The sequence below is a fragment of the Epinephelus fuscoguttatus genome, linkage group LG10, assembly GCF_011397635.1.
Source record: "Epinephelus fuscoguttatus linkage group LG10, E.fuscoguttatus.final_Chr_v1".
Taxonomy (NCBI): domain Eukaryota; kingdom Metazoa; phylum Chordata; class Actinopteri; order Perciformes; family Serranidae; genus Epinephelus; species Epinephelus fuscoguttatus.
The window spans coordinates 14,553,712-14,577,406 of record NC_064761.1 but is presented as its reverse complement, the minus strand read 5'-3'; the positions used below and the strand labels follow the sequence as shown (position 1 = coordinate 14,577,406).

Below are 23,695 nucleotides of genomic sequence, written 5' to 3'. Positions count from 1 at the left end.
CCGGCACTCTGAGGCGTCCTTATTTTATCCCCATGAAGGAGTGAAACTAATGGAGTCCAGAGAGCTAGAGAAGTACTCGTTGCAACACACTGCAAGAGAAACAGCATGGTCATAAATGTTATGAACAATATGACACAAGTAAAAGTTTCACTTTCCAAATATTTCCTTTGTGGTGACAGAGTGTTACTGAAATTAGTGACAACACACTGTCTTAGCTGCAAAGCTACTTGTCGGTGTGAACAGTATTCCACTGTTCCTTTGTTCCTGTTGACAAAGCTTCAAGGCCACTCACTCAGATGCAGCCCTCTGCAATCTCAAAACAGCTGAGTCTCACAAGTGATTATCAGCTAATCAGCACTATATGGCAATTGGCAGGTGATGCTACTGACTCTAAAACAAAGTAAAAATAATTAAATAGGAATCCTCTCATTACAATGTCTGGATTCACATTAGAATATTGCCAATATAGCATCCTAGCTCCAACCTACAGGTGATGTGTAACCACTGTTCAAATCATAAGGTTACAGCAGCATTACGTGATTCTTTTGTTTGGACATTTACAGGCAGCAGAACAAGTTGTACACCCAACATTAACATACAGTATCATCACCCTGAACATGTTAGCAACATTATCATTAAGTTGGAGTCATGATTGTAGCCTCCTTGCCAAATGACTCGTTTCACTACTGGGATTTGATCCATTTGGTCTGACACAATCAAATTATCATTCATGTTAGCATAGGGATAGACTAGAAGTTAGCTGCTCCGCTGCCGTAAGTCTCTTGCGCGCTGCGCATGATATGTGTCATTTCTTGTGTGATGAGTGGAGTCTTGCAACACACACTGTTTGGGGGGAGAAGGGGGGTCATAGGTGTTGGCTGCAGTCGGCGAGACGTCACCGCTACGCACTTGAGGACGGGCAGCTGTCTTTTAGACCAACTCCTGAGAAGGTCCATCTTATGTGCAACTTGGTGTGGCACAATGCATCTAAACTGACAATGGAAACAAAAATTGGCGCGGCATTGACTTTATATTCGGGGCGGCCAAGAGTGACAATGGAAAAAGGGTATAAGTGACTTCTGGGGGGGGGTGAAGAGGGATGGGGGACACATTTTGGTAACAAGGGGACAGGCCCCCCACCCCCAAAATTGCCTACTGACCAGCTCCTGAGGAAAATACCTCTCATAGCTCCTGAACTCTCAACAGTGTTCACTGTGTTCTGCTTGCTGTGTTCTGTTTGCTGTTTAGTGCTGGATAGTGTTCAGTTGTGGAAGAGAGCTGTGAGACCAAACCAAAACAGTCAAGTTGTGGGCAGTTAAAACCAAAAGAATAAGCTGAAAGACTTTGTTCCTCACTACAATTGAGTCCCCTCACATTGCACACAGTCATTTTGCCAACTGCAGCTTTAAGAATATGGTCTAGTCATGTTTTTTTCTAAAATCTGAATAATTTACAGAACGTTGTACATACTATCAATTTCCTCGCCTTGCCCTCCAAATTTAGTCAGGCCTACATCCACTCACTTCAACTATTTGATGATGGGAGACAGCTTTTTTATCGATGGTCTGAAGTCTGTGACTTTTAAATTCCCGCTTACTAAAACATTTATTTACCAACAGCACTCAAACGAGTCATACAAAATTGATTTTATACTAGAGGAGCTTTTAACAACAGATAAATATCATGAAATTAAAGAGCCGTAAAAAGACTTTCTGCCAAGGTCAGATTCTTGAGTTATTCCAGACAGTATCCTCAGGGAGCGGTGGTGAGGAGGGGGCAAATGGATGGCATTACCCAGTAACTAGATCTCAGATGGGTGGAAAAAAAAAAAATCTGTGTTTGACCCTGAAGCACCAACCCAAAAGCAGTTTGAATGTCAATGGCAGAATCAATTTCTGTTTAGTGTTCTCACAGTTTAATAAAAATAATACATTAATACATTAGACGTTATGACAAGTATTGTGAAAACAGCAACAAAATTACTAATGTGGGAATATTAAACAAAAATGTCAAAAGATTGTGTTTTCTTCAAAATAACATTAGATGAGGCAATCAAATTAAAATGGAAATAAATAAAATGATAAAACCTGTTTTACATCAAATACAAAATGTGCAGATGTGTGTGTGATATCAGGTATCTTGTGTGTCGGCAGTAGCTTGCCACAGGCCCATGCCCTTCAGGATGCTTTCCTCTAGCATCTGGCAATCATTGTACTTCTTCATGTTCACCTTATCAATCTCCTCCAGAGATATGATTGGCTTGTCGGCTTCCTGGAGACAAACATCAAAGAGGAGTTAGTCATCAACAACATGTAGCCAACTATAGGGAACTTTAAAACTTCTCCTTATCAAAAATCTATTTTCTCTCTCTGTAATCAATTTGAAATTTCATTTCTAATCACTACCAGGTGTCTTGTCCTTGATGAGAAGGTCTGGAAGTGAATATAACAGCATATATGTGAGACTGTGGCTGATTGTGGGAGCAACAAAAAGAACATCCACAAATACAAACAGACACGAGACAAAATAAAACTTCATCTGCTTTCATACCTGCCATCCAGATTCACATTTAGCCACCGAAAGATTTAGCTTCTATACTTAGCAGACTGCCAGCCACTGGCTGTCAATAGCTACACTCTCCCCTATGCCCCGGATCAAATAACAATCTGACTGAATTAAACATGAGGGGACAGAGAGGGAAAGAGAAGAAGAGAGACTACAACAGAGGAGACAGATAAAGAGAGAGGGAAGGCCTACTCCTGTTTTTCCTGGGTCAAGTCGGTGTACACACTTTTAACTGGGCAAAAAAACCCAAAAACTAAAAAATCATTTGTAGGTCTCACTGTATAGTCAGAGGACTTTGCAAAAAGCAGTGTCTGTCAGTGAGGTTAGTCTAGCTGAGGACACAAGGTCTCATTCGAGGCCACTTTGACGGTAAATATTGATGGTAGAGCACAGGGTCTGTACATTCTTTCCACAGTCAGACTCCACAGCTCACCGTCCACTTCTTGGGTTCTCCAGCTTCCTTCTTCTGTTTTGCTGACAGTTCCTCCTTCTCCAAAAAATGCTTCAATCTGTCCTCCTCCAGCTCAAAGTATTTCTTCACATTCAGAGTCTGCAAACAGACAAGAGAGAAAGACACTTGTTAGCAGGCAGCCATGAAATCAACTCTTGACTGATAACACAGTAACCCATAATGATAGTTTCTCTCTAAACACTTTAAGTCTGGTGATCATTAAACCAGAACGTGCATTACTAGAATCCCTTATAAACTTAAAATCAATTCAGTGAAGCAGCAGCGTCCACATGCTGCAGCACTGCATTAGTTACTTCTGTTTTTCAACCTTGACCAAGGGTGCATTATTTCTTTTTTGCAAAACAATGAGGAAACAACAGTCTTTAAAGTGAGAACAGAGGAGACAGTTGGACTGTCTTACCTCGCTCCTGGAGGGAATGTAAAGTGACTTCAGGATTTCCAAAACACGAACCATTCCAAGGTCATCAGTCACAGCCAGGAAGTGCTGCTTGGCTGTATGTGCAATAAAAAATCCAGTAATGAACTTTATTGCTCAAATAATCTAACAAGAAGAACCTTATCACCAAGGCTGTGAAAATATAAATAAAACAAAAGGAGAGAAGCAGGCACAGTCTATGGACTCTAGTTTCATAGACCGGGCGCGGCGGGGGCACAGCGCACCTGCGCTTTGCCAACTGGGTGTGGCCAGGCGGATTTTGTAAGTTTGGCACACCGTGCGCACTTGCGCAGCTACTCCTCTTTCCCACCTCCGTCCCTCCTACCGGCGCAAGTCGGAAAGACGAGAGAGGCGTGGAGTGGGTTTTACACACATCACACCAATCAAATGAGCCCCTCTCCTCGCCCTTAAATGCGCCGCGCAAAGGCGTAATGAGAGTTTACTCAATTCGCCATGGCAGAAGAGAGCAGCAGCGTCAGACAGCCAAACTTCTCCCAGGAGGAAACTTATGTTTTGGTCCGGGAGGTCCAAGCTCGCAGTATCCGAATATACGGAACTTTCTCTCTCGCAGTCTCACTCTGTTTCTTTTCTTTTGACTTTTCTAAGATGACAGATGCTGAATATATACTGCCTATCTGATGCTGTGGCTGTTTGTGGTTGGCTGAGAGGGATATGAACTCATTAGTTCCATTACGCGTGCCAAACGGTGCCAATCCCCTTTGATCACATGTGACGGGACAGTCGATATAGAGATACATTTATGTGCTGATTGCAGATAGTTGTACTGAATAGTGGTTTTGTGGCTATTTATTGCATCGTTAATGTGCCTGATATTCTGGAAACCTGCCTGTGAGGTTTTGGTGACGTGTGCGCACTGTCCGCCGGTCAGCCAAACTTCGGCTTACACCGGCTGCGCTCCCTCTGCGCTGACAGTAGACCTGGTTTCAGATGGCGAGCTTTTAGTGCACCTTTGGCGAAGCCTTTTGGCACGAAACTGTCACTGCGCCAAGCTGGATCTGTCGACACCTCCCCCTGCTGCGCCGCCACACCCATCTCAGTGCACCTCGGTCTGCCAAACTACCAAACTGAGTGTGCCTCGGGTTGCGCTGCTCAAAACTAGCTCTGCACGGGGTTCGCCACCCTGTGCCACTTGCGCTGCGCTGGGAAACTAGAGCCCCATATGTGAACATATGCAGCAGAAAGAGTTTCCAGGTGAGCAGCAGAGAGTATGTTTTATGGCTACTGTTTATTTAATTTAATTTTTCATTGCATTCATGCTTTAAAATGTTTTACTCCCTGTTTAATTGTGTCTTTTATTTACTGTGTTGTTATTCTTTGTGTCTATTGTGTCTGTTTTATTGGCTCAGTTACTACATCTTCATCATTTTTATCTCAATTTGGTTTACTTTTTTCATTTTCTCTGTTATTACCAGCTTGTCAGTAACCTGCAAAGCACGTGAAAGTGGCTATTCAAATGAAGTTTGATTGATATATAGTGTGCCAACAAGTGAATACCTTCTTAATGGAGCCACATGTGTGTTGTGCATCAGATAGGTGGAGAACTTACGGGAGGCAGTCCAGGGTTTGATACAGGTAATCTTGGCATTTGTGATGTGCGTGATGACCTGCAAAGGTTCACTGGTCTTTTCCAGCAGGTTCCACACCTCAATGCTGCCATCCTCTCTCCCAATGAAGAAAACAGCAGGCCGGGACAAGGACCAGCATCCCACAGTGCACTCCTGCTCACACCTTGGTGACAGCACGATGGGACCATCCTGGATGTCGAAGTTTACAAGGAGTCAAACAGAGTCAGTAGCTTGTTACAAGGTAAACATGTATTTTCATTTTGGTGTGTACTTCATAATGGATTATAGGACTGATTATGTTACAAGTCTGGGATTTTGTGTTTATTCTTTTTTTTTTTACAACTTACTCTTACTAACAACATGGGTATAATTTTAGCTGGTTGCAATGATTTCTGCCATTGTAATTAAATCCACAGGTATTCTTACCATGAATCCTTCCTTCCAGATGGCAAAGTCCCAGCTTCCCGTTGTCAAAATAATATCTTTGAAGAAGGGCGACCTCTGTACCGTATTCACCTGCCAGTGATGAATGCTAAAGCAGTGGAGGGGCTTGGCACCTGAAAGACAGAGGAGACAGGAAGAGAAGGTGTGCTGTTATATCCGACAGTAATTTGCTTCCACAGAAGGGCAATACAAGGAGCAATTAACCCTCTGTGTCCTCCATGTAAATTATGACTTATTTATAACAGTGGTTACATTCAGCACAGCTGCCAAACCAAAGAGTTGACTTACCGTGACAGCCGTTAAAATAAATTCCAATAATTAGTTTTTAATGATCAAATTTATTACTCTCAATGGCTTCTTACTATTTTTACTGGGGATAACAATCTGCTTTGAAGAATATCCAGCAGTTAATGAGCTTATGTTTCCTTAAACCATAGACTGTATAAAAGAAGTGGATTTGGCCTATGGGTCTGAAAAATGAAGCCAATGTGGAAGTGCCTTAAACATGCATTCTTTCTAATGGCAAGCAGAGGGCGACTCCACTGATTACAAAAGAAGTGCGAAAATGACCCTACTCACTTGATTTATTACCTCAGAAAACATTTTCCTGATGAGTTCATGGGCCCAATCGCTAGTTTCAAGCCTTTTTTAATACAGCATGTTGTGTATTTTTTAAATTATGGTCACATTTAAAGTTAAATAGACAATAAAGGAGGGTATGCTTAAGGGCGTGACTATCTTACAATTGACAAGTCGCTACCGTGGCAACCTGTTAATGAGGATAAAGGCATAGCAATGGGTATCCTCCTCAGCTCGAACCATTCATCTAAAGATGGTCACTTCCAGTTAAAAAAACAAAACAAGATGCCATCAGCCAAAATGCTAAACTCTAGGCTTCAAAATGATAGTCCATAAACCAATGGGTTACACCACAGTGGCTACATCCACTTCTTTTAAAACAGTCAATGCTTTAAACCCACTTTGATAACGCAAATCTGAATACTCACTATGCAGCCGTCCAGAGTCGTCCTTCACCAGTTTCCAGTCAGTGTAAACAATCTTCCCATCCTGGCAGTAAAAACATGCACATCATGAAACATGTTAAAGGGAACACAGAATAAACCTGCACGCATTTTACATACATTTTATTTTCAGCTCTGTTATTAAGTTGATTCAACAGGTCGGTGTTGAAGTAAAATACTGCTCATTGTTGTTGATTTTATTTGCTGGGATGTTTACCTGTGTTCCAATACAGAGTTTGGTATTGACGTCTTCCAGAGCTGTGAGTGTTGTAGCCGAAGGCACTCTGAGCCGGCTGTAGTCTGGGATGACCTCTGAGCTATCATTTTCATTAACCTCGTCTGTCAGGGGAAACAGCGAGGGAGAGTGTCGAAGTAAGGTTAAAAGTTCAACGTATACTTTTTTTTTTCATTCATGGACCTTTTTCTGCCAGTCAAGAGGTACCATGGCCCTTCTTACAGACAGTACACTGTAGGAAACTCTTCAGAATACAAGTGCCTACGATATTTAAACAAAATCACAGAAAACTATTATTATTTTTTTTTTAATTTTTTTTTGCATTAGTTAAATGGATCACACCTGGCTAACATGCAGCTATTTTGGGTCTTTTTTTTTCAAAGTTAAATTCCAAAACCAAACAAAAACACAACAAAGAGGGAAGAACAATAGACAAAAGTATAAAAACACCACGACTTATGAGGAAAGAAAGACTAGAAACATTAAAAACATCTACAATTTAAGAGTGATTGAACAGTGGCATTGGTGCAGTCTGCTCTGTAACCTGACCACGAACAAGACGACAGAGGGACAAAAGAGACGAAGGTGGGGAGGGGTACAGCTGGGGTGAATGGGTTGGTAAGAGTCAATATGAGGGGAGTGGGAAAGAAAGGAGGTGGAGGTGAGAGTAAGGGTTGTGGCAAGAAGGGGGACAGTAAGGGAGAAGGGTGGGAGGGCTGAGATAGGCAGGGGTGGTAGTGATGGCGGAGGCCTTTTCCATCACAAAAGCCTGACTGTCTGTCAGAGACAGTACAGGACTATCTGTTCACACCCCCTTATCAGCAGACCGCTCCCAATCAAGTCTCAGCCTTACCCTGTTGGATTAGCCCTTGAAGGTCAGATCAGATTACCCAATCACACATCTTCTAAATCCACTTTCCCCCGGTTAAGATGTGTGTAAAGATACGAGACAGACGATACAGCACAGCAACAGATGTAGACATTGTTTCACTTTCACCACACTGCACTGCTGCTTAACTGTTGCTTAATCCCCATGAGAGGTTTGCTTGCGAAAACTTGGTGTGGAAAAACCATGGTGGTACTGTTGCAGGGCAGGGTGGAGCTTTCCTACAGTGGCCACTACTCTAAGTGCAAGCGACTCCAGTATCAAAGAGGGCAAAAGGCACAGAACAAAGTGCTGAATATGGAGCTCAGAGGCAGATGGTGTAGACTCAATCAATGTGAGTCAAACACCTTCAGTAGCAAAGTATTAATCACTCAGGGATTCATTAAAACTTTAATAACAGACCGCCTGAGGGCTGCAGCAGATTTATTGCCTCAGTTAGTGAACATATTAATTCTATAACCGCCAGCCACCAAAGCTGTGTTTATGGAAGCAGACCTTCAGCCAGACAAAGACAGGTCTCTTCTTGACCAGCCAGGACACACACGATCATCTTCTGGCCCTAAAGGAGCCTGAGCAGCATATTGCAAAGAGCTGACAGTCAGCAAGGCTAATGCTCTGCAACTATGAGGGCCTTGTTTTGGAAGTATCACTTAATAAAGTGCTATGAAACCGGAGAGAAGACGGAGACAGACGGAGAACAAGAGAACCTGAGGGCTGAATGAACCCTGCCCCACTGATCACTGTGGTCAACCATCCAAAGCAGAATGAAAGAATCCAAGATCTCCCCCAAAAAAATCACACACAAGTGCACACACTTTTAAGAACTATTAGACATGGGGTATTTATGTTTGTTATTTCACAGTTTGATGTCCTCAATTGTTTTTAACACATAAAGACCCTGTTTACAATGGTTTTAAAATGCATTTTGGTGATCTGAACACAAGTGGACAGCTGAGACACATCGCTGTTCACACATGGGTCTATCATAGCGTTCCAGCTGACCACTTGCATTCAGATTTTGTGACTGCCTACATCATTTCTGCTAGTAGGTCAAAAGGCCACGTTATTATGTCCACACTTTGGCCAGTAGGTACAGTTGGAGATATTGCTCTCAGCAGATTCCAACATGTCTCCATCCATAGGGCATATAACGATTGACAGTTACGCAATACTTCATCCAACTTGTTGAAAAAAGGGCAAGTTACAGAGCAGTTACTGTCGCCAAAACAACCACCATGTCCTGCATAGATGACATAGTTTCCTGTTATGTCGTTGTCAAGAAAGCATCATGAGCTTTTACACCTCAAAAGACACAGTATGTGGTCAAATGTGTCAGAGACCACCCTGACAAGTGGGTTGAGTGATCGAATCATAATGCATCTTGGTGGTCTTTTAAACTCATGTTTAGTACTGACCACTTGATCTGGTCACCCACGAGGCATTTTGAAACTAAGGGTGGACAGGGTCAAAGATACAGAATCTACAGATTTTGTGAATTGTTTACCTTCACAATAAGCTTTCCTCTCACCTGTTATGTTTTAAAGAGTAAAATGAAAAATCGGACAACTCGCCCAAAGCATGCAAAACCAGGTGCAGACACCCTGTGTGCCATCTTGAGGCAAGCAAAGTAATAGCTTCTTCTTTTGACACGTGCCACTGACAAAGAGTTTTATAACTGCAGCTTTTTATATATTTTATCACTGCTCTAAGGGCCGGATCTACTAAAGGTTTGCGCGTATAAAAATGTGCAAACTCATTGCACGTGCAAAAAAATGTACAAACTGATTTACTAACAGTGCGCAGTGTATTTGTGTATTTTGATATTTGTGTTTAACACTTCGAGCTTTTGAAGTGCTTTATCACATTTTGTATCCAGGTTTCTCTGTGTAAAATGACCAAACAATCTGTTGCTTTCTAACAGGGATTGAGTGTGTGTGACAGTTATAACCCACTTTTGTGAGGTGCTTTGCATCCAACTATAACCCCAGACAGTATTTACAGTACACATTATTGTAGCGAGGTAATGCTAATTTGTGTGAATGAGGGAGAGGCAATGTAACAGACAGCAACAAATAGACAAAGCCAGCCTGAAGGGCTTACCTTTCCTTACCTGTGGTTCTGCCTGTGTTATTACCATTACCAGTGTAGTGTTCCAGGCTGAACTTCCGAGGAGTGTATTCTCCACTGCTATCAATCATTGGAAGGGAAACCTGACACGTGACAGAGAAGAAGACAACTTTTGACATCTGAACAACTGACAAAGCCTTATTTTAATCAAATTCAAGGACTATGTTCAAGAAACTACACACTAAAAAGCATAAATGAGCTTAAATGAGTTTAAATACATAGAAATATATACATAATTACACAGACACAATGCTGTATTCACATTGTGGTTTAACTTGTGAGTACTTTGGGAAATTATTCAAACTCAAAGCCTGTTCTCCTAAATCCTCCTAAATGGTTATATATGATGCAGGTGTGTTCATACAGTTACATGAATTTATTAATATTATTACTATTTTTTACAGAGTTCTATTTGCAAGTGAAATAATTTCCTGCCAGTATTGGTGGACTCAATGTCGTCTACTGAACACAACAGCCATTTGGTTTACTGTACACTATCACAATGTGTATACAGCCTCATTTTTAGATTTGCAGAAGAAACTGCATAAGTACCCTGAACAGAGGTTTCCATGTCTGGTCCAGGTGTTTGAAAGTGTCAGGGACAATGTTAGGTTTCTTCTGATCCACACTCTGTTTCCTCTCTGATGCTGACTGGCTCAACAGTCTTGACATTCGCACATCCCAAAACATTATGTCGCTGTAGAGGGAGACACATGAAAAGTAAACATCAACCTGAAAAATGAACAAAAACTAAACATGCACACGGTGAATACTGGCTGACTGATTTAACATTTAAATCAAACATATCTCTGTATAAGACCTACCAGTCACGGGAGCATGTGACAATCTGGACAGAAATGTTATGCTTGTTCTCCACTGGTACGCCCGTCCTCGTCACCTAATCAGAGAGAGAGAGAGAGAGAGAGAGTCACAAAATCAACAAATGTCTGTCAGGCTCAGTTTTAAAGCCGATAGTAGTGGAAAAGGTTCCTGAAGATATATGGGAGGCTAATGTGCCCTCGGGGGCACTTTGATGATTGCCTTATTTTACTTATCCAGATGAGTGCCAGCGCCTGTCAAGATTTATGACAGTCAGCTATACAGACATGAGGGATAGGCACCAATAAGAAACCAAAATTATATTGTATTAATTGTTTCATGAAGAAGATTTTAGAAACACTGAGCAACTTACTTAAGTTCTGTGATAATGTAGTGCATCCGTATAAGACCTTAGTTCATTGATACTGTATTTTATGGCTGCCACCATTACATTTCACAGTTATCACTTGTGCTGGGTTACAGACCAAACACCAAAGTGTCACTGCAGCATATATATCATTTCATATAATATCATTTAAGGTCAGCACATTTTTAACAGTACAAAAATATCTTGAGGCAATAATAAATATTCAATATTTTGTAGCAGCGGAGGTGTAAAGTAAAGTTTGTTCTCTAAAACAATGTAATCCTTCCATACCTTCCTGTTAAATGTTGTAGTTTATATTATTGTATCTTTAATATGATGCATTACAACCCCTTATAAACTTTTTTTCTGCCCTGACTACTTCCGTATGCCCTCTGCTGCCTTACCTCCTGTTAGACTTGTTTACTCTCAAGTGGCTTTTAACCTTAGTCACACTAACTCGGTCAATGTTCCAAAACTAGATATAAATATAAGAACAATAAGAGACCTGGCCCTATAAGAGTTTATTGTTTTATTATCAATTTCAGACTTAGCTGTGAAAGATTAAAATTCACTTTAGTTGCCTTTGGTATGTTGGAAACTATGCCAGTGTTTATTTTAGATATGATAAAAGAAGCTTGAGATCACAAAAACATTAAGAATGTTTTGCTGTGCAGTCACACAATGCACCTTTTATAATGCAAGATAGGCCAAATGAAGTGATTAACCTTGCGACGGGATCCGGGATCTACCCAATGCATGTGATCAGCCTATTAATGTCAGATCTGCAGTTGTTGCACCTTCAAACCCCTCTGCCCTTCAGTCCTGTGTACCTCAAATGTTGGTGGCAGCCACTGCACATCAGTAATTGGTGCTTTGTTGCTGCTCTGTACTGCAGACACGGCACAGTAACGCACGACAGGAGTCTTATTCTCTTTGTTTCCATCGAGCTCCTGGTGGGAGGTCAGACACAAAAGGGACAGCATGTACAGTGAGCTCTGACAATTTCTGAAATAATACAAAGACTTAACATGGTGGTGAAGAGCCATCCTAAAATGGTCCGCATAACAACTTATGTATACTGCAACTCAAAATTCCAAAGATTGTGCCTTAATCTTAAGACACGCACAGAATCTGCAACAAAGGATTATTTTCAGTAACACTGTGCACCTGCATTTGGCTTTGCTGCAGAACAGAGATCTATACAGGAGGATTTTAATTCTTCGTTTATCTGATAAGCTAGCAACAGGTGGTGGCGTAGCGCAGCTTTCACAGCACTCAACATCGAAATAAAGCCTTTTAGCAGATACAACAGCCATTGTTGACACTGCAAACACAAGGGAGGGCAGTGATCTGATTTGCTTGTTATCTGCTATGGGGACAAACTACGGTGGAGGATGGAGGGCTTGTGTAACAGCTGGAGTATGCGAGCTGATGCTGTTGACTCTGGGGAATGAAGAGCAAACAAGGACAAAGAGAATAGACGGAGGTACGGAGGGTGGGGGAAAGCAAAAGAGAAGGAAGGAGTGAGGATGGGGATGGAGGCAGCTGTTCCACTGTAGAGGCAATAAAAGCACACAAAGCAAATGGGTACTGGATGATGGGGGCATATATGTCTATTGAAATACAGCAGCCAAGGGGAAGATGTCAGTGGAGGTCAAGCTTTAAAGGACAGAACTGGTTTAATATTTGTTGTCTGGATGTCTCGACAGGCTGTGGGGAAGTTAATGTACTTGCCATGTTGTGGGTTTAAATATGAGCCCTGGTTTTTATCACGCATCATTAACTCTCTTGTCCCCCATCTTTTCTTTATTTCTCTACATAATACATCTAAACAGAGTGGATATGCTATGAAAATATTACTGCACTATGATGTTAAGCTGAGAGAGAATCCCTTTTTGATGTTTCAGTCTTCCATCTGTTTTTTTTATTCAGTTAGATGACTTAAATCTGACTGGGCTGTTTGTATGGCGCCTAATAGGCTGTTTTCCTTTAGCAGTAGGGTCTTGTAATGATATAAACTTGCACTGAGATGTACTCCTGGCATTAGTACATTTGTGGAACTAGTTTTGACAGCTGTGGCTGGCTTGAAAAGGACCATCAGGCCACTGCATTCCCATCTAATGAAAGAGTGAGCATGAGAGGAGAACTCAGGAGTCAACGTATCATCATCTCACTCTGTCATACAGCACAGCCTGTCTTTACGGCAAATATGCTACATGCTTTGATAAACTGAGGACCCATACTTGAATAAACCGAGCTGACATCATCACGGGCCAAAGGATAGCGGTAACTGATACCACATGTAATACACCAACACAGACACAGAACACCGGGTATTATTGTATCAACATTGTGCACATTAGAGAAAGGATATGGGTACTTACAAACATGTCAGTGTTGACAGAAACCTTTTTAGCAGACTGTGTTCCCTGTAAGTGTGAGACGTGAGCTGAAATGTCCCACAACACAACCTGAGACAACAGGTACACAAACTCAGTTACTGACCAACATCTGAGCCGGGTGCAAAATACACATCCGAGTGTAAAAAAAACCTCTTGAATAAACATGATCAAATGTCTATTAAAAGAGAGTGGGAACAGTTCATTGGAACTGTACAGAATATGATTACAGAAGGTCTACTTAAGATTTTGTCCTTAAAATGAAATTAGGGGCATGGGGAAGTAGTAAATTACAATAACTACTATAAGACAGAAAAGGCAGCAGAGGCAGCAAACTGAAGGTGCAGAGCAGAGTCAAAGTCAACACCTGGCCATTCACGCAGCCGCCAACGATAATATTAGGATCAGAGGGGCAGAACTCAAAGGCAAAAATGTCACCTGGGCACTCGAGCAGCAGCTGCAAACAACACAGAAACACATATACACAGGACAGAAATATTATATTTCAAAGGTGACATTCCCATGTATTGGTGCTTGCCATCCCACAAATTTATTTATTCTAGTCCCTCCATACAAAGTTTAGGTTACGGTTGATTCCATTTCATCAGGCATAAGGGGAAAAAGACCCAAGAGGATGATATTACAGAGAGGTCATTTTTCAGCATCATGTTTAAATTTGAGTTTAAAAATAGCTGCAACACTGAACTACAGAACTTTACTCACCACACTAAATAAATATATTTATTTCAGTCATATAATGTCTCTGGTTTCCTCCACACATCACGTTCTGCTGCTTTGATCACTGCTTTGGTAGACAGTGAAACCAAAGCATGACGCATGCACCAGTAATAGCATACGTCATGCAGAACTCATATTACTTTTGAGTGATTTAGCAGCTCACGTTTATTGATTGAGTGCCTGGGTCAAATCAATAGAGCTTCTCAAATTCTGCTAAAGCAAATAATGGTCTTGAATGACAGTAGAAAGCAAATCCTTCCAGCCATTTGTTATCAGAGTGTCTTAGATAGATACAAAGAGAGAAATATACTCTTTTAAATCTTTTTTTCCAGCCTGTATACTCTCCACATTTACTCAGAGGGTCTTTCATACACTTTCCATACCTGGGGATTGGAGGGGTCGGAGAAGCTATAGAAGAGAATGAGAGAGTTTTGGACAGCAGGCGTACTGGACTCGTTCAGCAGCTTCTCCTCTTTTTTTGTCAAAGCCACAGCTATTAGACCTACCACAACAACAACAAAAAAAAAACACACCATACAATGTACCAACCACACAGCAGCAGGAAAATACATATAAATATGTTTAAAAATTCTTTTAAATGATTTAAATTCAGAAATTGGGGCTCTGCTCTAACCTCTTCTTTGAATAACATTTATTTGCACTGATCACATTTTAACACTGATGTTATTATTTCTGATCTTGGTCGTCTACTCTATCAGTGCTATGGGTGATGACAGTGAAAGGAGCAGAGAAGACCACTGGGTGAAGACTTTAAAATCGGATTGTCAGTGATAATTCAATTACAGGGAGAATGACTGTCATTTATTTTTGTTATATTTATTGTCGTCATCATCAGTCAACACAATCCTTGTCAACACTTGACAACCAAATGCTATTTGGTGCTAAATGCTAGACATTTAAACCATAATCTGCACTCATCTGAATCCAAATTATGTATTTTTTTCAACTTAAGGAAAATTATGGATATGGATGATAACATTTTTTGGTCAATATTTTTATGTCTTCTTGACAAATCTTCTCCCTCACTGAGATTTTGCACTTTACCGTAGATAGCAGGGTGCCAATTGACGCTGCTGATTTTCTTGTCCTTAGTGTACTTCTGGTCTGTGAAGGCCTGATAAAGCATAAAATTTTCAGAAACCTTCCCGGACCAGTCACCGTCTTCCGCTGCTGTCCCTAGAGCCTCCCAGTCATCAAAGAATACATTCATGATTTCTTCCTGCTGAAGGGCTCGCAGAACCCTGCAAAAAAAAAGTAGGCAAAACTTGTGCATGATTTTTCAATTTCTTCCATCAATTATCTTCATAGTCATAGTACAACATTTCACTCCAACTGTTATCTCTTACCTGGGCACAAAGGAAGGTCTAAGATCACAGCGTATCACTGAAACTTTCGTTTAAAAGACAAAGTCTAGCTGAGAAGGCAACTATAACAACACAAAATATAACACACCGTGAAAATGAAGGTGTCCTCAAAGTATTCCTTCTGAAAATTCTAATGCTCCTGCAGTGGTAATAATGGATGGGTTTGAGTACCCTGAGGCTCAGACAGTAACATATGAGTCTGGGTTGACTACCCATATGCCTTTACAATATATACTTCCCTAGACAGCATACAGAAGACCCCATGAATTTCTAGAATATTTTGTTTTACCTGGGGGTCACTAAGTTGCAAAAATTCTTCAGACTCTCAGACTGGAGGGTGTTCTCTTTTTCTTCATCACTTAACTCTCTTGGCATGTACTGGGTACAGATATTCCTCTGAAACTTCCTGTAAGGTGGACAGAGAATAATTACACAATAAATTTGTGGCGATGGAGTTCCCATTAAGGTAATAAAGAAAGAAAAAATGGTATATAATGAATGCTAATTCATTAATATGTTGGCTATATATTAATATGCACCACCTAAGTATAAGGCATATAGGCATGCATTGCAGGAAAATACTTGTCTCACTAAAAGATGTAATATAGCATACAGTGTTAAAATCTTATTTTCCTAATGCAGTGAGGTGTTGGCAGAGCCTGTAAGTGCTTCCCCCCTGTGAAGAACAAATCAATTTCATGTGTAATGATTTGCTGGCATACCACTGTGTCTGAGCACTGCTGCTCTGCAGTCTGGGAACAGCCTGCATCCCGCAGTCTCTCTGCATCTGTTTGATGCTGAATCTGCTGTCTTGGTAGGAAGCACACTCTAGGTAGCCATCCTTAGCATCTGCAGTGTTGCGGTCGGAAAAACATACTGGTGCCCCAAACTTTCTCCGCACTCTGGAGAACTTGTACCACAGCTGATAACATACAGGAGACAGAATAGAGAAGTGTAATGACAGGGTGCATGATAAAAAAAATCTGTTTTAACATGCATACTTCATGCATTCTTTGAATATATTGCAGTACCTTTTCTCTGGATTCTTTGAAAGATTCTTCATCTATTTCTCGCTCACTTTCAAGAGATATCCATTGCTTTGGTTCAGGAGTTTTAATGGATTCATTCTCAAACACTTCTGGTGTCTCAAGCTCTGGGGGCTGCAGATCACATGGAGGATTACAAAAATATCCAATATAATAAACAGGAAAAACATCAAGTGGAGGATGAATTAGTAAGATTGTTTTTGACAGTTAAATGTGAAATCTTCCCAGGCAGTCACACTTAAGTGAGCAAGATAGTAGATAGAGCGAAGTAGTTTTGGGAGTTTTTTTTTTATTCTTATCAGCCATTGAAAATATGCCAGCTGGCAAAGCAAGCTGGGCCTCTGATACCAGCCATTAGTGTTAAGTGATAAAATAGTGTACATGCCTCCAATATAAAAGGAAAGTAAATAACTGGGAACATTCCTGCCTAGAATAAAAACACTGGTGCTAATATTCATGCTAAATAACTAAGACATTTATTCTTATAACTAGTCATACTGACATATTTTAGTTGTCAATGTGACCGTGTACTTTAAAAACACCAAGCAGTGGACAGTGTAAAAGTAAAAGTAAAAACAAAAGAAAAAAGGGACTATTATTACAAAAACTGAAACTACTGTTTGCTTACGCTGAGGATTCTGTCCTTAGCTTCTGGTGTCAAGACCAGGTAGAAGCACTGGTCATAGGTGAAGTCCCTGTCAAAGACCAACAAGAGCTCATCTTCTGGGTAGTCCTGTAAGATGAAATCATTCAGAATTCATAACATTGATCTATTTTAATGAAAGGTTTCTTAAGAAATAATTAAGGTTGTGTATTATATAATTATAAACATATAAATAGTTATAACTGTGAATGAATTAATTCTGAAAACCGCAAGGAAACTGTACAGCAGTAATTTGGTCGACGATTTCAGACATGAAGACTGATGTTGTGGAGTTTAATAACACAAAAAAAGACAGAGAACCACACACACATCATCAGAGCCAAGGTCAGGCCTTGGCTGGGTCCTAAATGAGGAAGTTGACATTACTTAGGACTTAGAACAGATGCGTCTGTATGGGTCTCTTAAGGCGCTCTCTCGTCTCATTAGAGTAATGTGTTGTGGTAAAAGGGGCATGAATGCTTAAAGTAAGAGTGGTTGTTACCATGCATTTAATCTTGATCAGAGACAGAGGGGAAATGAGGTTAAACTGGTTACTCTGTCTGTTCCCACAGCCCTTAACTTGGGGTCTGTGTATCATCACAGTGTCTTGGGGGTATTGTCTGAGTGATCTGTATGACAATAGATCAGCCTCACCAGCACAATCTGCTTCACAGGGCTGAAATCGGACACTGCAGCTCTTGTCTTAATGTCCTGTATGATGTCGACTTTTTTCAGCAGCTTGTAAGGGCTCTCCCCTGTGACATCCTCATCGGCACGGCAACCAAAGAGCTCCTGGGTGACTGATGTCAGGACCAGGGGGAAGATATCGTCAGGATGACCTTGGTGAGAGAGTTCACAATCAATATAGACAAGGGATAGATAAAAGACTGTGGAAATTACGTATTAAAATGATCTGCCCTAAACATCCCAACTTTGTGGGCACTCAGTCAGAACATCAGATGGGGGATTTTGGGATTGGGATTCTATTCATGTTTGAGTAAATCAGTCAATAATAGTGTCATCTGTCTGACAGTTGAGTCACTTTTCAAGACGCCTTTTTTTAAATATAATTACACAAGTTAAATATGGGCAAGACAATGCTCATCTAAAAACAGATTGTAGTGGAATAATCTGAAAACAAAAAGCCCCATATTAGCATAACTTAAACAAACAACCAATTAAGGAAACTCTAGTGAATTTACCCAGAAACACAGTGTGTATTTATATTCCCTCCCTCCACTCCTGCCGACTATATACAGTATAGGGCTGTAATGATCGAAAGAAAATTAATCGCCAACTATTTTGATAACTATTTTCTCATTTCAGTCATTTTTTGGCAAACAAAAGTCAAACACTTGCTGGTTCCAGTTTCTTAAATGTGAGAGTTTGCTGCTTTTCTTTGTCATTTATGTTAACAAATGAAGAGAGAAGCTATAGAAGAGGTTTTGGGGTGTTGGTTGGACAAAACAAGCAAATTGAAGATGTCACTCTGGGCTCTATGAAATTGTGATGAACATTTTTCACATTTTTTGACATTTTATAGACGACAACTTGATTAACTGTGAGAGTAATCAACAGATTAATCCATAATGAAAATAAACCATTAGTTGCAGCCCTAATATAATAATATAGAGTATAAGAGTATACAAGTATACAAAAGCTGAACTTTAGGATCAATGTGAAATCATAATTCAAGGTGCTTTTGTCAAATGCCAGAAGATATGATGCTGTATGGTGCTGAAAATGACAATAATGACCTGGGAATTACATTGTCACATCTATGTGTTTTGTCTGTTCTGCAGACTGTACAAAACAAATTGCTGTATTCATGCACCTAAAAGATATTTTCCTGACATCAGACAAATATCACTTAAAATGAATCCTTACAGCTGATGGTGGCAGAGTAACGCAATTATAAGCAAAAATATGTACAGTTTATTTTTGATTATGTCCTGCATAGAAAACCTGCATTTTTTTTCTTTGACAGTTTTACATGACTGAAGGAAAACCAAGAGGTTTAAAAACACCAACATGCAATGCTAACTGTTGGTTTGCAGATCCCGTAATAAAAAGTAAAGGGATCAATATGTATGCTTGTGGGTGTGTGTGTTTGTTCTTCTCTCCTTTTAACATTTGTATTTGTATTTTTGTATTTTTTAATTTTTTTACATTTGTATTTATTTTGTTTAATATGCACTGTCGCTCTTCACAGATGAAGTTCCTAACGGAAAAATAAAGTTCTTTGAATTGAATTGAATTGAACTGAATAAGAGTTACATACATTGCTGGTTGTTGAAAAAGACAAAACAGTGCTGTAAACAGAGATACAAGCATGGTGAGTATGAGAATGTAAAGATGCCACAACTAAGAGCTGAAACCCTACATATCAAGCAATATTCACACAATGGACAGGCTCTAAAGTCACCATTGCCTACGGACTGTGACCCAGATTCTTGCCACTACTTTTCTGATCAAATGCACAACAACGCCTCTGATCCTTCACCTGCCCCTCCCTGCAGGGTGGACCACCCTACAATATCACAGGATGACATGCAATCCTTCTGAACAGCCTACACGCAATGTCCAAACACTTGTAGAAGGAATGCTCCTGGAGAGGCAGATCAATAATGCATAAATTCAAGACATGAATTGCTCTGTTAAAGACATCTAACTAGGATTGTTACTTTACAAAGCTGCACTATCACCACAACAAAGTTTTTCCTAATAAACAATCTACGCAGACTCCTCCATATCTAAGGCCAGGCTCAGTCCAGGGCATTCTACAGTAAACAGAGCTCTGCATAATGATAGTTTTCATCCTGCTTGCGGTCTCTCTCTTCAAAGTCTTTCCACAAGGTTGCTGAGGGGACGCTGGGAATGCTAAAGTACAGCTTAAGTAACCACTTCCCAGCTGGGTGTGTCAACCTTTTCCACTCACGCCATTTAGGCCTCATGCCAAATCATTGTAGTGGAAACTCACACCCCTCATTTCACACAGTTATGTGTCAACTATGGCATTTGTATTCATGGGAAATATTTGCTTGAGAGACAAAGAGAGCGTGATGTGCAATGTTCCATAGCCCTAAAGAATGTAATTAAAGTGCATTTGAAGGCTGCGCTGGAGAGATATTGTAAGTTTGGCGGGCCTCTTTCCTCTTGCATAATCCACTCAAGGCTAGCACTTTTTGACTGCATACTGTACGATATTTATGTTACAAGAGTACACTGTAATTATGGATGTTTGGTTTTATGTCTGTTTATACTACGGAAGAATTTAAGCCTGAACAATAAGCGTTTATCACCTGATAAGACTACCTGCCACTTATATTATAAATGTCCTTGAGAAACCTGTTCATGGGTGAAGAAAACCTACATTTACAATTGTGTCAGTGGGCCACAAAAAGTTGGTCCCCACAAGACAACTATTAAATGTTAGGGTTTAGACTTGTTTTGAGGTTAGGTTTTAGGTCAATGTAAACTGTTTAGGGTGTTTTCATTCAGGAGATCTGACATACTTGACCTTATACTGGTGGGTGTATAAGCTGGAATGGTTGAAATGAATGAATAAATGTAAAAAACAGAGCCAATCTGGATCCGTGGACTCTTAAAATCACTACTTTTAACTCCGCCAAGAGCTAATGATGTAATCTGTGGTGAAATGATACATTTGGTGACCTGCATTTGACCAAAAGCATGTCTTCAGGGCTGCTATGTTGAAAGTGAACTAGACCATGACAATGGCACCCACAGCTGTGTAGAAAGCATGTCCAAAGGCTATGCAACAGTACACTCATGATCACATCAGAGGAAAGCATATAGTTTCTCCAGCTCCTTAAAGACATCTCTGATTATTAGTTTCAGCCATGCCTGTTACATTCCTACTTCAAAGTCAGGCAGATTCAGATGCCCTACATTATCAAAGATGAATATGAATAAATAGTATTTACTAGCGGTCATTAAAATGACCCTACACTATCAAATGAATGAAGGTAATTATACAGAAATTGCCAATATGGGGTTGTCGATGTCTTCAGTCCTGGACTCTTATCCAACAAAAATTTGTGGCAGACTGGCCCATGCAAAATCAAGTTATAACACCTTCCTCTGTCATGTCAAAACACCAAAATTCAAAATGCTGCCATGGAAATACAGAAGAAAACTCACAATCTTCACAATAAAGCATCATCTAGGCTTAAGGCTTAAGGCTTTTCTGCCCAAATTTGAGGTGGATCTGAGCAACTTTGGAAGAGCAATACATCAAAGTATAAAACATGTCATTTCCTGTTGCCAGCAGGTGGCCCACTGACTATGGCTCAACATTGCCTTGTAAACGTCTTCAGGCCGGGACTCCAATCAATCGTGTAAAGTCTGGGGCAGACTTGACTGTGTACAGTGGAATAACGAACCACTTCTTGTTCTGTGGCGAAACATGGAAATTTGACATCTCAATAGGGCCTGCTCGATGAAATCTCAAAAGCTTTGCAATTTAGCATTGCAAAGGTCTTTAGATTGTACTGCCCAAATTGATCCTGCAAAATCTCTAAGAGGAATTTGTGAAAGAACAATGCCTAGAAATGGCAAAAAAAGCCCTAAAAATTTAAAGTTTATTCAAAATGGCCGACTTTCTGTTGAGTTTTGGGTATAGCTCCAGAGATGTTTTTGTATGTTTCGGAACGTTACCTGTGCCTTCCAATTTTCATACCTCTAGCTGAAATGTACGGCAGGGACAACTTCACTGAATTTTATTTAGGGGGCGCTATTGAGCAATTTTATTACACCTGCATACAAAACCTGTACATTTCAATTTTTTCACCAATTCTGATGTGCGTGCAAAGTTTAATAAGTTTTCGAGCACCAAGCACATCGTTTACTTCTTTTTACAAGCTCATATGAACGTGAATGTGCTAGTTTTAAATAAATACTAAAGTAATGAAATGTATTTATTATTGTCTTACCAGCATTACAGTTCAGCATGAATTAATACATGAAAAAGTGAATAATTTTCTCTTACCAGGCTTTCCCACATCTGCAGGTGACTGAATTGTTTTGCCTAAACAGGAAGTAACAGTCAGTTCACCATTTTATGTACTGTCTCTCCACCTCCTAAGACAAAAAATGCATGTATTTAAATACATTAACACTATACTTGTATTCAGACACTCACCTTTACCTCCCCTCTTGCTGCCTGCACTGCTTGTTACACTTTTTCGTCTCTTGGGTGGCATCCTTGCTTCCAGGTTAGCCTTCCTAATGAAAGGGAGAAAGTTTTCATATAACATGCTGTTACATTTTTCCTTGCAAGACACCAAACTATTTTTGATTTGTACACATTGCTATTTCACTGACCAACCATCAGAAAGTGCACACTTCAAGCCACACTCAGAATACACACAGTGGCAAACCAGTGTCTTGCAGCAGTGTCCAAAAAATCATTATCAATGCATGAGGCGACATCTTGTGGAGTATAAGAGTATTGCACTGTCATTTTTACTTGCCCTGTGTAGTTAAAAAGTCAGGTCAAGTTAAGAAGCAAAAAGCCTATCTAAATTTACTTTAGCTGTGAAAACATACATTTTTGACATACATTTGTATGGTGTACTTCAGTTGATACTTGCTCAGGTTATACCTAATGATACACAGTGGGGAAGGAAGTATTCAGGCTTCAGATAAAAGTAGCAATTTCACAATGAAGTCTAGCAATGAAAATGTAATTTAAAATACAACTGCATAAAGAACATGACTTATTATCAGCAGCAAAATGAATGTCAATGTTTTTTTTTTAATCTTGTGATTATACAATTGTATTCCAGTTATGCTTGTTTTCTATTTTGTGTTTTAATTTTAAACTCCTATAAATGTGTTTTATAAATTGCTTTGTGCCTCTTTTATATATCTTATCATATGATTTGCTAAGGCCTTTAAATATCTTATGTTAAGCACTTTGAACCTTGTTCAAAGTTGCCATATGAACTTTCCTTGCCTAAAGTATCAAAGTAACATGCAGAATGATCCCACTCAGATTATTATGTTTCATTAGTTATTATTACTGATGAATTAACTTGTGAGCAGCAATGTTGTAAGGTGGGACTACTTTTCACTACTTTATATATTTGGTGAATTCATCTATAAATGCCTTTTAACGTTACAGTATTTTAATGTAACTAACGTTAGGCTAATGGTTAATATAACATAATATACAATACCTTACAGCTAGCATGTATATTAGCTGTTTGTTTGCTATGCTAATTTAGCAAGCTAACTGTCTTAGCATGAGTAACAGTGATGAAAACAACACTGTGGTTAAAGAACTTTAAAGTTTGTTCATTGTCTCTGCTTCAACGTTAACGACAGCATATATGCCACTAGAGCTGCAGCTACCAAACCTAACAGCGATAGTTTAGAGACAAGTATTTATTTTACCGGTAGTTAAATCAGGGTAGTTAGCTTGTAATCCCCTCCACGCTTGTTTCTTCCTAGCTCATCTGCGGGACTGTTTGGTTGCCATGGGTTACAGGATTGAAAGAA

At 40.0% G+C, this 23,695-nt stretch overlaps 1 protein-coding gene across 1 annotated transcript; it reads right to left on the bottom strand.

Moving 5' to 3' along the window:
* Positions 1-1,829: 1,829 nt before the first annotated feature.
* On the bottom strand, positions 1,830-23,657 carry dnai3 (dynein axonemal intermediate chain 3). The gene is made up of 23 exons (XM_049587927.1): positions 23,591-23,657; positions 22,335-22,417; positions 22,182-22,220; positions 17,825-18,009; positions 17,156-17,260; positions 16,513-16,641; positions 16,204-16,403; positions 15,771-15,887; positions 15,162-15,358; positions 14,480-14,598; positions 13,726-13,815; positions 13,344-13,430; positions 11,790-11,909; positions 10,598-10,671; positions 10,326-10,470; positions 9,757-9,856; positions 6,743-6,864; positions 6,511-6,571; positions 5,486-5,616; positions 5,041-5,248; positions 3,438-3,529; positions 2,999-3,115; positions 1,830-2,271 (listed from the first exon to the last, which is right to left on the bottom strand). The coding sequence occupies exons 2-23, from the start codon at positions 22,393-22,395 to the stop codon at positions 2,131-2,133; spliced, it is 2,640 nt and encodes an 879-aa protein (XP_049443884.1). The 5' UTR covers positions 22,396-22,417; positions 23,591-23,657; the 3' UTR covers positions 1,830-2,130.
* Between the last annotated feature and the right edge of the window lie 38 nt (positions 23,658-23,695).